Genomic DNA, 14288 nt, shown 5'->3' with positions numbered 1-14288 from the left:
CATAATGTGCGTGTGTGTTTGTGCAGGCCCCGGGGATGCCCCTGCAGAAGAACAGAAAGCTGATTACAGGGAGTAGGAAATAAAATAAAATAGTGGGTATAATGTAGGAAGAAGGAATAATAACAGCGGGAGTGAGCAGAATTGATGAAATAACCACTCGTAGACAGAATAGAAAACAGGAAAGAGGAGAAATAAAAGCAGAGGGAGCACGGGAAAGAAAACAGAAGAAAGAAAAGAAGGGAGAGACGTGGGGCGAAAATGTTTAAAGTCACTGCTCCTACTGAAATATTCAAGGTACATCTCACACCCCTGCTGAAGTATTACAAGACTATAACGGTTCCTCCTATTGGACAGCCTCGTTAACAGTAAACTGGATAAATGCGTTTAATGGACCGCGTGTAAAACCTGAGTGACTAACTCAGTGTTTGTTTGTGTAAGCAGACACTTTATGGGAAAGTGCAGAAAAGAAATAAATGAATGAATAAAGGGACTTCAAACAAGTGTGTGTGCGTGGGGAATGTGTAATTACGTGCACGTTACATGTGGCTGCTAATCAAAAAGGAATGTTACAATAGATTCATTCATTTTGTTCAATCACATTGCATCTTGAAACACACATGCACAAACAACTGTCAATAAGACACTGTTACAGGAAAAATGATTCTATGTTTCTTTACCTTCTTTTAAATGTACAAAGATGCCTTTTGTCTGCCCTTTGCCTATGGTTAGATTAGTTTAGAATTATCTTTTTAGACTTTCTCAGCAAAGACATACTGTTTTGGGACATATTGTTTTAGATTGTTTTATCTCTCACAGCCTTCTCCCAGCTCTCTGCTGACGAGACTAGCGCCACATATGGAGTTGTTTATTTTATTTGTTTTGTATTTTCTTATCCTGTTCTCACTGTCTTTCCTATAAAAATTACCAAGCCACTGTGCATGGTGTGAGTTGTTCTTAGCAGCTCACCCGTGTACACGTTTGATAAAGAAAGTAACTTTGTCTCATTGTGTCTTTATTTCTCCTGGGTTTTTTACAGAGTTTTCCCCCAACATTTCTTGGTCCTTCGACAGCCGGATCACCTCCATCGTGTCCCATCTCCGTGACCAGTCCACGTTGTTCGCCTGTCGACAGCCCACACACCAGGTGTGTGGAAAAAGACCAGGAGCGTTAAATTCGGGTCTTGGCCAACGTCTTAGAAAGCGACCCACGGTGGTGGGACCCGATCGAGGTGGACCAGACCCGGCGACACCGACCAGGTAGATACAGACACACTGACACAATCTTGCGTAAAAGCGCATTTTGAATTCAGGGAATTTAAAATAGCGGAAGTAGCTCGTCGACTGGTAGCTCTGGGAGCTCGTCGACTGGTAGCGTAGCTCGTCGACTGGAAGCTTTGGAAGCTCGTCGACTGGTAGCTTTGGAGCTCTGGATAGCTCCCCCAGCTGGGTCTAGACTGGGTCTAGGGAGTAAGTAGCTCTGGGAGCTCCCCTTATTATAAGGGTTCCGGTCGCGCGCGTCGAAGCTGTGAATGTGAATGTATGTGTGTGTATTGTTTTAATTAATGGAGCAAGCTGAATTTTCACGGTCCAATAAGAGACTGAGCTGCTCCTACTGTGTTTTTCTTTTACTGCTATTCACTGACGTGCTGGTGAGTTGAGAGAACGGTCGAGTTCCGTCTCGTAAAGTTCACACCGCTTTTGGAAATAGTCCGAAAGTAGAAGGGCGTGTGAGCAACCACTCTCGTCTCTAATACCAGCGAAGGTGATAGCAGCTGTATTGTGTATATATTACTTAAACAAAAATAAGTAAATACATAAATAAGATGGGTAATCACGCAAGGGAAATTAAAACTCACTCCTGCTGACGAGCAGGGGTGAGAAAAGAAAAGTCCAGACGCCGGACAAAAACAGTGTCTGTAAACTGAGAGATTTAAGAAAACAAAATATAAACAGTCAGAAGAACAGACCTCAACTGCCAGTTTAGTAAAACCAGAAGACGAGACACTGTGCAGTGCCCACAATCCTTTTAGTAAACCATCACTCACTCCTGCAGCCGCATCTGCAGCAACACCCATATCAGGAAGAACTTAATAATCCCTTATTAAGTGAAAACTAGAGATCACAGTAGTTTGAAGTAGTTTAAAAGGGTTGAAAACAGACCCCACTGAGTAGATATAAATATAAAAAGTACGAAATAAAGATAAACAAAGGGAAAATTACAGTAGAAATTATCTTTAGAGTATTTGAAATTAATAATAGCAAGGATAACAACCTGTAAAGTGATATCAACAATGAAACACAGTTGGCATGATGACCATGCCCAGCATGTATAAAATGAATATAAAGCAAATAATTCACACAAAAATTTTAATAAGGTATATTAAGGCTGTGTCATTGTTCAGCCAAGGACAGTGTGTGAAAAGGTAACTGTCTCCACCTTGGGAAAAGGATGATTCTGCAGGTCATCTGAAGCCCTTGATGGATACAAAATAAAATATAAATAATATATTATAATAGAACTGCCTGGTCCGCCATGCAACAGAGAGAACAAATGTGACCGCAGATTGGATGAATTCAAAATTATTTGTTTGCTAAATAAGATGATCCTAACTATCAAATTGGCTCAGTAGTAGTATAGTGGTACACACTGATAAAATATTATAATATGCTATTGCTGTCATATAAGACAAAGAGGATAATATTAACAATGACATAATATTAATATGAAGAGGCACCTTAATCGGTTATGATGTGAGGTGAATAATTGTTAAGCAGTAGTCTGCATCAAGCTTAAGGTTTGCTGAAACTCAGTGTAATGACATGTGAGATGAAGACAATACAGAGAATAACTAAACTAATGAAGTGCATAGAGGCACTTGACCAGCTTGAAACCTATCATCCTAGAATGACACATTGCTGAGATAGAGCACACCTATAATAACAACCAATAAGCAAAACCCTGTAGACAACAGCTAAAACTACAGGATTGAGAAGCTGAATTAAATATGTAGACACTGCTAAGCTGATGAGCATGTTCCACATTTTCTTTTCTTTTTATTTATTTGTTTCTTTTAGAGCAGAAGCTGCTGTAACACACCCAAAGAAAGACTCTAGGTCTGACCAACCGTCTCAGTCGTGGGCAAAAAGATGACAGTCAATAAAATTCTAAAAGATAATTTATTGACGAAAAATATATCAAGAGATAAAAGATAAAACAGTCCAGTGTCCCACTTATGAATTGTATAAAAACACACAGTCCCAAGGCCAGAGCCAGCTATGCCACACGGCCAAGTTGCACCCCACATGTTGCCTTTAACAGGGTTAGAAGTTGTCCTTGGAGACCCACCACCCTGCAAGCATATAGTCAGTGGTCACTCAAGCCTCTGGAACTCTGCTGCCTTTAGGCTGTGGCATATAATAGGCCCTGGACTGCACAGAGAGACAAAACAACACAGCAGTGTTTGTAGTGTGGGCTATATGTAGACCAGTGTATCAGTGCAATCAAGTACACCTGCCTCTAATTAGTCCAACCCCATTCCAGCCATTGGCTCACCAAAAATGTGACAACCACAAAACCACTCCCAACCCAGTGCAACTTCACACAATAATATGGAGCTGAATTAACACAGGCACATTAGTCTACCATGTTACAAGCTGCATGCTATTAAAAGCCAACATATGCAGACTTCTGCCTTGTTCGGGTGGCAGCATTTTTCTTTTTCTTTTGTGTCCTGACACGTTTATGTTTTTTGGTTTTGTTTGATTATTTTGTTGGTTTTGGAAACGAATTTAAACGAACTTGTGACCATACTTGAGAATCACAGTGACACATAGTGATTAGGCAAATGATTGAAAAATGCCTAGGTTTAGAGCTGTGAGCTATGAGCTGTGAGCAATGCAAAGTTAAATATATATATTTGTATAAATGGGAAACAACCCTAACTTGAAAGTTTGAAATGTGTGAGATCCATGCATTGTTTGAAGAACTAGAAATTATCTAAAGCTGCCTTAAGTGAAAATGTAGAGTTGCATCTATTCTCCCAAACAAAAAAAACAAAAACCAAAAAAAGGGAGAAGCATTCTGTAACTTAAAAATAAGGCTGACTGTTGACAACAGACTAAAACACTAATTCGCAGGTGGCTATCAGGAACAGAGAGGCGAGCAAAGTCACAAACACCAAGGCTGCAGACAGCCACGCAGAAACAGCAGATAACATAGAGACAACGCCTGCTAGAACCGTGGAGAGGAAGGTCACTTCACACGAGATTGTTGCGCATGTGAAATACACAAAGATAAACAAATAACCATTTATATAGACAGCCAGTATGTTTTCTCTGCTGTGCATCATTTTGCAAAACATCTGGAAAACCAGAGGAATGATTACACCAACTGGCAAACCAGCATGCCAACCTCTTACAACACCTACTGACTCTTTCATTACTACAGGCAACAATTTTGCTGACAGAGCAGCAAAATAGGCGGCACAACAGGCAAACATGACTTTGATGGCAGTAAACACACATCAGATTCCACTGGATGTGTTGAAAAATGAACAAAAAGCAGCAAGCACAGCAGAGCAGGCAAAATGGCTAAAACACGGTGCAGTTCTGACAAACGATTTAATGATGTGTTATGGCAAGCCAGTGTTGCCAAAATCGCTCCACAAGATGGCGGCATTAGTGACTCATGGCTGTACGCATTTGTCATCGGGGGGAATGACCTGTATTGTCAACTCTCATTTCTACACTGTAAATTCTACACTGTAAATTTTGAAACCTCAGCAAAAAAATTTGTCAGAACGTGCATGACGTGTCAAACAAAAAATAATATAAAAGAGGCCGTTTTCCCACACCACCTTATCTTTTTCACACAATCCGTATGGACTTTATTGAGCTAAATGAATGCCAAGGGTAAAAATACGCCCTAGTGGTTATAGATGTATTCTCAAAGTGGCCGGAAATCTATCCAGTGAAAAAGGCAGATGCAATTTCAGTAGCAAAGTGCCTGTGCAATCACTTCATACCCACATATGGCATCCCAGCTTTGATACGGTCAGACAACGGCACTCATTTTGTAAATGATGTCATCACTAAGGTCTCTGAAGCACTCGGTTTCAGCATAAAACACCACTGTGCTTATCACCCTCAGAGCGCAGGCCTTGTAGAGAGAACTAACGGCACTATAAAACAAAGGCTCAGGAAATGCATGGCAGAAACAGGAAGGCCGTGGCCTGAATGTTTGGGTTTAGTGAAGATGTGGATGCGCTTAACACAAGGCTCCCATAAACTAACTCCATTTGAAATCATTCATGGCAGGCCGTTTCCACTGCCTATTACTAGTCAACCAATAGACAAAGCAATCAGAGAAAACACATTAGCAGAGTGGATGTCTAAGCTGTTAGAAAACAAAGAGATCGTTGTACATAATCAACAACCTGATGATGTTTCTCCAGTGTCTTGCAGACTAAAGCCCGGTGACTGGGTTCTGATCAAGGTGCTCCAAAGGAAAAACTGGAGCACACCCAGGTGGGAGGGGCCATACCAAGTCCTCCTCACTACACCGACCGCTTGCAAAATTGCGGAACGACCATCCTGGATCCATCAGAGTCACTGCAGGCGTGTCAGTGAAGCCATCTAAACACAGCTGACGGCAGGCTTGCCCGCTTGTTGTGATCTCGCCCGGTGGAGGGGTCAGCTTTCCTGGCCGGGGGGTCTACTCGCGACAGGAGGGTGTGTTCCGTCGTCATGACGTGGTGGCTCTTATCAACTGCAGCGGCCCTGACCATGGCCGGGCTCCTCACCTTTGCTTCCGTGAGGGACAACAAGTCACGCTATGTGGAGAAAAGGCAGACACTGTATGACAAAGGAAAGTACACCAAGTTTCCCCATGGCTACGCCACTAACTTCTGGTGGCAGTTTATGAACACTACAGCTCATTTGAATAACAAAACTGACTGCTATGCATGTACCCATATGCCCCTATCCTCACAGACGTCTGGCCTGTGGCCGTACAGCATACCTGAAGATCGCAGTTGGTGTCTGTTGGGCCTGGCAACACATCCAGGCTACGGTACTCTTTGGTCCAAAGCCAACTACAGCATCCCAGCAAAAGCAACCTGGAGGTCATCATCACTCACAAATGTGAACTGTTCCGGACAGACCTACCTACTGACCTGGCCCCAAGTCTCAGACCCACTGCCTGATGTAATTCTACTGAACAAACTGAACGCATCACAACTGCCAGTATGTGTGATGAACAATGGCTCGCGGGCAGTGGGGGAGCTGCCTACTCACCTATGTAAGCACATATACACTTTCTGCCCACCAAGGAACGAGAGGAAGTGTATGGCCTGTTCAATCAACGCCACCTGTGCCAGTAACACGACGCTGATGGGCCTAAACTGTCGCTCCGACTACAGCTACCGAATGCCACTACAAACAAAGACTCAGTACCAGACAGGATGTGCACGGACGGCACCCAGCAGCAGAGGAACCAGAGTTTTGGCTGACTGGTACTTCCTATGTGGCAACAAGGCTTATCTGTCACTCCCTGAAGGTTGGGGAGGTCTGTGCGCCCTGGTGGAATTATCAGATCACGTTTTCTTCATGCAAAGTGTTGCACATCACCCAAGCAGCCGGCAGAGACGTGAAGTGGACATCGCCTCCCCCAATTCTTTCGGCATTACCGTGGACACTGGAGTGCCGGGAGAGTTTCGCATCTGGGGAGGAGGAGTGAAATTCTTACAGAGCTTGATCCCCGGCATTGGAATTGCCGAGGTGCGGGATCACGTGGAGATCAACCGATATGCTCTGCTACGACACATCAACTTAACTAAGGCCCTGGAACCGCCTTAGCAGGAGAACAGCAGGCCATCAGAACGATGGTGCTGCAGAACAGACTGACACTAGACCTGCTAACAGCATCACAAGGAGGAGTTTGCAAGCTGATCGGGGAAACATGTTGCACTTTTATCCCTGATGGATACGAAACTGGAGGAGACATTTATGAAGCTTTGCAGAATTTGACCGCTCTGCAAAAATATGTCACTGACCACACACCTGGAGCAGCTACAGCACAAGGCTGGCTTGACTGGCTGTTCAGCGGTTCATGGCTGGCTGCTGTAGCAAAGCCATTTTTCCTTCTAGGTCTCATCATGATAGCACTGCTCATATTAGTGTTGTGTGTGTTGCCATGCCTAAGAGTAATGATTTCAAAGATGATAACAACTACAATGACTGCTTATATTGCCGTGCCTGAAGAAGAACAACATCCCGTTGCAATTCTGTTAGAGGAGAACTTGTACTAGCTGCTAATAAATGACGTGGTGATTAAAAATGACTTGTCAAGTGATCATGCACTGATTAAAACATTAGTAGGTTATGCAAGGTTTCATGCTTTTATTTTTTTTTGAAGTCTTGACTTTTAAACATAAAGTTTTTCATTTTAAATATAAAGTTTTCATGCTATTATTTTTTGAAGTCTTCAGTTTTAAACATAAAGTTTTCATTTTAAATATGAAGTTTTCATTATTTTACATATAAAGTTTTCAATTTAAGGTTTGCATCATTTTAAATATAAGGTTTTCATCCTTGTATTTTTTTGAAGTTTTCATTTTAGTTTTCATCCTTTTATTTTTTGTAGTTTTAGTTTTATTATTTTTTCTTGTTTATTCCACTTGTTATTTCATTTACTATGATTTTCATTTACTATGTTTTTCTTTTTATTATTTTCTTTTGTTTTATTCTTTAGACCAAATGACTTCCATTTCTGCTATGCTGACATTTTGAAGATTTTGGAAATTAAAAATTGCCTAAGATACTTAATAAATAACCTTCATAGACAATTGTTGTATACATTTAAAATAAGTTAAACAGGAGGGAATGTTACAGGAAAAATGATTCTATGTTTCTTTACCTTCTTTTAAATGTACAAAGATGCCTTTTGTCTGCCCTTTGCCTATGGTTAGATTAGTTTAGAATTATCTTTTTAGACTTTCTCAGCAAAGACATACTGTTTTGGGACATATTGTTTTAGATTGTTTTATCTCTCACAGCCTTCTCCCAGCTCTCTGCTGACGAGACTAGCGCCACATATGGAGTTGTTTATTTTATTTGTTTTGTATTTTCTTATCCTGTTCTCACTGTCTTTCCTATAAAAATTACCAAGCCACTGTGCATGGTGTGAGTTGTTCTTAGCAGCTCACCCGTGTACACGTTTGATAAAGAAAGTAACTTTGTCTCATTGTGTCTTTATTTCTCCTGGGTTTTTTACAGAGTTTTCCCCCAACAGACACCCAGGGCAAAAGAACAAACAACGGCTGAGCTGCAAATGTTTAAATGATACTGACAAATATATTTACATTTCAAAAATCTTTTTCACTCAGCTTTTTTCTCCCAACTAAACACAGAACTTTTCAATGTCAGGAAGCAGGACCTCTTCCACATGTTGAACCTAGAATGGATCCTTTTATTATGTCACTGTTTATTTTTTAAGTATTTAATCCTGCAGCTTTAACCTCCTAAGACCCGAACTCTTCCACGGCATGCATTTTTAATTTCTTTGATATTTGGGCATATTGGGGCCCGATGAATGTAAAAACAAAGAATTACCAGATTTATTTTTTTTACCTTATTTTTGTTTTTATGAAAAATCAGAGCCACATTTGAGGATATTCGTTTAAAATTTCCATAGAACAGTAGCAGTATAATGTCCTCGTAAGTGGATATCAGGCCCTTGTAGAGCAAAATTGAGTATTTTGGTCTAAATAACCCAAAATGTGATGTCCACATATGTGGACGCCAGGTCCTAGGAGGTTAATTGTGAAAGCACACTTGGCTCACTTTTGTAAGTGAAGACGGTTTAAATGAGAAGCATTTTTCACAACTTTTAAATCTTTATTTGGACAGGCTCGAAACAAGAAGATAAAATGTTCTAAAAAAAAAAAAAATAATGACAAAAATAAAACGATGGCTTGTGAGGAAACCCATTCAGCCTGAATCAGAAGGCCAATAAACAGGCTGCGAATGATTATGTAAAACATGAGCAAAAGCAAATAAGATGCAACAACTGCATCGAAAGACGAGCTTCCACTTTGATTTCACTGAGGACATACACGGAGCAAAATAAGAAGTCACCCTTGTAAAGTCTGACCAGCATCACTCTGCTGAGTCTTTTTCCACCAGCAGCAGTAATTTACCGAGAGGCTCACAGTATAAATGTGGGGTCATTTTCTTGTCTCTCAGCAGAAGCCCACTCTCTGTCGGACCTCTGCGAGCACAGGTGCAGCAAGTTCCCGCGCCCTGCACGTTCCCTGAGCCAGCACTCGCTCCACGTAAGCCCGGTCCGACCTCAGCCTCTCGATTTCCTCTCTGATGGGCGTCAACCTCTGGATCACAGCCTCGCTTACAAGCTTCTTGTAGGCTCCAGTGTCCAATCCTCTCGCCTGAGACACAGCCTCCTGCACGCTTATCATCGCCACGGCAGCGTGAATGTTTACCAGGTTGGAAACACCAGGACGCGTCTCCGGGTCAAAGGTAACTTCAGAGGTGAAGTCTGTGACGGCTCGTCGGATCTTGAGAGCGATGTCGTCAGGAGTGTCTGTGACGGAAATGGTTGCCATCGTTTGGGGGTCTGACTTGGACATTTTGGCTGAGGCGTCGCGGAGAGATTTGACTTTTCGTGTTGAGCCTGCGGAGAGAAACGAGAGGGATCAGGAAAACCTCTCAGTGTAATAAACACTTTTATTTCTAAATGAGACACGTAAGAGTGGAGGAATTTGGCAAAATTCAAAATTATTAGGTCAAGAAATTTAGGTTCTGATTAAATCAGAAAGCATTTGCTTTCTATTATGTTTGAGGCAACGCTGAGCATCACCGGTCCCAGAGGAAGACAAGAAGCACCAAAGTGCAAACGTCCACCAAAGCAGCTCAATCTTTGGGCAGTATTTACTTTTAAGGGAATTTATAATCTATCTACTCGTATATAGAATCTTTTTGTCATCTTTTAAACACACTTTTAATGCATTTTCTATATGCTGACAATACACATGACATTTGTAAGAATCATAATTTCGAAGTCATGAGGATTTTTCTCATTGTTTAATCAAGAAATCATTAAGTGGACCCTGGTGGATGAGAGCCAAATTTTAATGGATCGTTAGTATGACCCCTCTCTACACCCCTACAACGTTTCACAAGAATTCATTCAAAACTTTTCAACCAATCATGTTTACAGACACAATAATATGCATGCAAACACTACCAAAAAACATAACCTCCAAGGAATACGGGTAAAGGTTTGCCTGCAAAACAACAAAATATATATATTATATATACATATATATAGGGAGAAAAAACACAAATACATATTTACTAAAGCCTGACTCTGATTTTTTTCCTTTGTTTGGAAATACCGGTGAGTACCAAAAAGAATATTTTGACTTCAAAGTGCTTTAATTCCACAGCGGTTCACCAGTAAAGATCCAAACACGTGAGAAATCTATTGCTTTAAAAATAAGGCCTTTTGAGATTTGTTTGTACTAAATCTACACCGAGACAAAAGGTGGATGCAGAAGCCTGAGCAGTGTCGACACATTCTCGTCTCAGGCTGTTTAACTTTAACAGCCTCTGCTAATCAAACTGCAGGTCAGCCAAACGATGAAAAACCAAGTCAAAAAAGGTCCGGAGTGCAGATTTCAGTCCAAGCTGACAGCTAAAAGCAATGTAAGCGAGCCCCAGCCTTTTGAGAGAATCTGACTTTGTTTCTTCTTTATTTTTTTAAATGGTCAAAAAGGCGTTTCAGTCAGGCCACTTTAAATATGACTTAAACGTCTAATTATTAAAATATCTGCATTTTGGGGAGATTTCAGGTGCTAGGTGTAATTTTCCATTTATTCCTCTATGTTCAGATGGCTGAAATAGGATTGCCTGACACATTTGTGTGCGCTTGTAAAAATATCCCGGTGTGAAACAGACGCATGCGAGTGTGAAGTGATCAGCAGACGACGGGAGCCGGTATTTCCTTTCATTCTTTCTTTCACTCTTAAAATCATCCCCAGCTCCAGTTCTTTGTTTGGTCCTGTACAAGCAGGCCACATGTGGGCTGTTCATCAACGCCAAGATGTCTTTATCTAAAGCAAATTAAAACACTCTGGTTCATTTCAAAGGAAAGACCACTGACTGCCAACTCTGCTATGCCAAAGACAAGAAACGAGGGTGGGGTCCACTGGTATGAGCTATATACTGCCGACTGATTACACGCAAGAGTGCATACACACTCGGGCACACACATATATGCATACACACATCTCTAAACTCATCTTGATGACATGCACTCCAAATCTACCTCCCTAATTATTATACAAGAGGAAGACAATATTTCTTTAATCAAAGCTCTAATGCACACATGACTGACTCCATCCCGTGCTTCCACCATACCGCTAATCATGAGGAATGAAAGTAGAAGGAGGGTGGGATCTTTCAAAATGTTGGCCTCGTGTATAAAAACATTTGGTTGGTACATTTTGGGAAACGTTTCAAAAGAAAATATTAATAATAACGGCGTCATATTGTATTTCAAATCTTGTCAGTTTTAATCCCCTGAACCTCGCTCTAATTTCTGATTGGCTGCCCTGCAGTTGGTGGTTTTTAGCTTTAGCTAAACAGCACGTCCCACTCCGACTTAGTTTACAAAACATGGAAAAGGCAATATATCTTTGAATGAATTTTAAAACATCAGTGTTTCCCCAACACTGCAGAAGAATGCAGGCATGAAGCAGAAGTTTAACCGGTTACTTTAAAGATGCACCAAAAACACTGGGAAAAAAGTTTAGCTTAGCTTTGTGCTACTTTGCTCGGCGCCGCTGGGCAGCCGGTGATGAAGATACATTATGACCCAGATATTTACACGAACTACATCAGGGCTAAAATGACTTCAGTGATATAAATCTCTTTGAAGCAAAACACAAAGGGTCCATTCAAACGTTGGGACTTTGTTTAACACGAGCGGCCAGAGACAGCACACATCCTCCGAGGCTGAAAATTCCCTGGATACAGACGGACACGTGGATTTGGATTAGTTCCTGATATTTTTTTTTTTGTTGATAAAACCGAGACACTTTCTCCCAGTTTTCTCATTTCAATGTGATATCTATTTATGTAGATAAACAAAAAACAACCAAAAAAAGAAGTAAGGTCGCAATGAGGAAACCCTGTCTGTTCATGTTAATCCTCCAGGAAGATTAACCAGCCATGACCGTCTTTTAGGGAAGGCTTTAGGCCCAGAAGCATCTTATTACTGACTTTTCTTCAGCTATTTAAGTTAAGTTTCATTTTCCAGTTTTGCTCTGTATGTGATGCAAAATACACTTCCAAAGATTCCTGGCTCTAGATCAGCAACAACAAAAAAATAATTAAATAAAAAGAGAAATTGAACCAATCAATCACAAACTTTCCCGACAGAGGAGACAATAATTCAAGACAAAAAAAGGATGGAAAGGCAGAAAGAAAGCTTTACTTCTAATGCAGGAAAAAAAAAATCTAGTTTCCAAAAACATTCACTTCACTTATAGCACTCAGCTTGTTTCAGGCAGTTAGAAGACTTTTTATAAAAAAAAATATTCAAGCAGAAAACTTCATAAAGATGGAGATTTAATAAAAATCAACTAAAATCTGCAACCCTTCGCAAATAAAAAAAACTTTTTGATAAAATTCAACAAGCACATTTGAAAATATAATGACTTGGTATATACAGCATAAGGCCATCGCACAAGTGAGGCCTCACTTACAGAGCTAAAGCCTAAAGAGACTAAAACAGGCGACTTTAATGTCACATGATGACATTCTCTACATAAGAAGATAAAGCTGCTGCTACCAGAGAGCTACGTGATTTTAAGAAGCTGACCGTAGAAAGCCTAAATCATGAGTGTGTACACGCCATCATGCCACGTATTCTTACTGAGCAGGGCGCAGGGTTCAGGGAACAGCTCTCCGTAGCGGTTGTTGAAGATGCGAGCAAGATCCTGAGCCAGCTCCAAATGTTGGACCTGATCTTCTCCGACAGGGACGTGAGTGGACCTGAGAGAGATGATTCCACAGCAGCACATTAGAGACGTGATCCGTGCAGCACTGTGCACAGTGACAGCACAGAGTTTAAAATGCAGAGCGAGACGCAAGGACAAATTGGAGACACTTGGGAGTCACTGCAGGAGACTTTTTCAGCATGTGTTTGGCAACTCTGTAACTGGAGGAGGAAGCAGTTCATTAATTTTCTCTTTAGAGATGAGACTCAGTTTCTCCACAGGAAATGAGCTTTTGGATATATGGCTGCTGAACCAGAAACAGCTGAAGAGATGCCTTCTAAATGTGAATTTGGAAACGCTACGAGACAATAACCCAACCAACTTATCTCACGTGAAAACCCACTGACGCCTCATCAGCAGGCTGCACCTCACAGATCACACACAAAACTCTTTGTCTCAGACAAATTTCCACCAGAAATGTGTGACACTGATATTTATACGAACACGTCAGAGGCAAAGAAATTAGAGATTGCATTTTTTCCTCTTTATAATCTCTACTTTGAGGTTTTATTTGGAGATATCTGCACGTTATGTTTCTCTTTCCACCTCCGCGCAGCAGAGGTGAGATATTAAAAAATAACACATTTTCACCAGCAGTCTTCGTTGCCAGACATGCTGTCCCCGTTACTCGTGATAAATTACAGATCGCACTGTGAACACTTTGCACTGGAATTATTTTCTGCTGGAGAAATGGCCTCTGAGAGCAGGTGGCATGTGCTGTGGATTAAAAGGAAAATGGCCTCTGTAATAAAAATAAATAAAAATGAAAAAAAGATGCTGTGGAATTGATTTTCTGTGTTGTGAATAATGAGGGGGGGGGGGGGGGGAGTATAAAACTTAGAGGCAGAGATCTCAAAAATAAAACCAAAAGTATCCAAAAATGTTGCTGTTCTTTTGTACTCCGGGTAAACCTCTCTGCTAAACAGTATTTTGTAGGCTTTGTGCAGGCAGGTGATGCCAAACTAGAGCTTGCAAAAATAAATCAAATAATAAAAATATTTAAACTAGGACACTGCTCGCAATCAGTTTAAGTTAGTAGACTCACAGTGTTTGGTATTTGTTATGTGGATTACTGGCTCTGCTCCTTTTTCATTGCAGTTACTCTTTTAATTCACGCATTTCGTTCTTTCTTATGTTAGTGGAGGCGATTTTAGCTTCCAGGTTCTTATTGAGCACACATTATGGACTGGAATGGAAAACATGGAAACTT

At 41.0% G+C, this 14288-nt stretch overlaps 2 protein-coding genes across 5 annotated transcripts in view; one reads left to right on the top strand and one right to left on the bottom strand.

Annotated features, from left to right (window-relative positions):
- Nucleotides 1-633: 633 nt before the first annotated feature.
- Nucleotides 634-8231, top strand: LOC145420951 (uncharacterized). 2 transcript variants are annotated; one of them, XM_080290449.1, is made up of 3 exons: nt 634-1256; nt 5453-7386; nt 7456-8231. In XM_080290449.1, the coding sequence occupies exon 2, from the start codon at nt 5745-5747 to the stop codon at nt 6852-6854; it is 1110 nt and encodes a 369-aa protein (XP_080146575.1). In that variant the 5' UTR covers nt 634-1256; nt 5453-5744; the 3' UTR covers nt 6855-7386; nt 7456-8231. The 2 variants fall into 2 exon arrangements, with proteins under 2 accessions (XP_080146575.1, XP_080146574.1); XM_080290448.1 differs by lacking the exon at nt 634-1256 and having other exon boundaries at nt 4441-7386.
- A 642-nt stretch (nt 8232-8873) lies between these two features.
- Nucleotides 8874-14288, bottom strand: part of wars2 (tryptophanyl tRNA synthetase 2, mitochondrial) — a 54028-nt gene continuing 48613 nt past the window's right edge. For all 3 annotated transcript variants that reach the window (XM_080290450.1, XM_026144633.2, XM_026144634.2), the window contains exons 5-6: nt 12955-13073; nt 8874-9687 (exon numbers count right to left, since the gene is read on the bottom strand). In XM_080290450.1, coding sequence (XP_080146576.1) covers nt 9239-9687; nt 12955-13073 — 568 coding nt within the window. In that variant the 3' untranslated portion in view covers nt 8874-9238. The remainder of the gene's footprint in view (nt 9688-12954; nt 13074-14288) is intronic.

This window comes from Astatotilapia calliptera, chromosome 16 (assembly GCF_964374335.1).
Source record: "Astatotilapia calliptera chromosome 16, fAstCal68.1, whole genome shotgun sequence".
In the NCBI taxonomy this organism is placed as follows: Eukaryota; Metazoa; Chordata; class Actinopteri; order Cichliformes; family Cichlidae; genus Astatotilapia; species Astatotilapia calliptera.
This window is presented reverse-complemented; position numbering and strand designations above follow the sequence as displayed.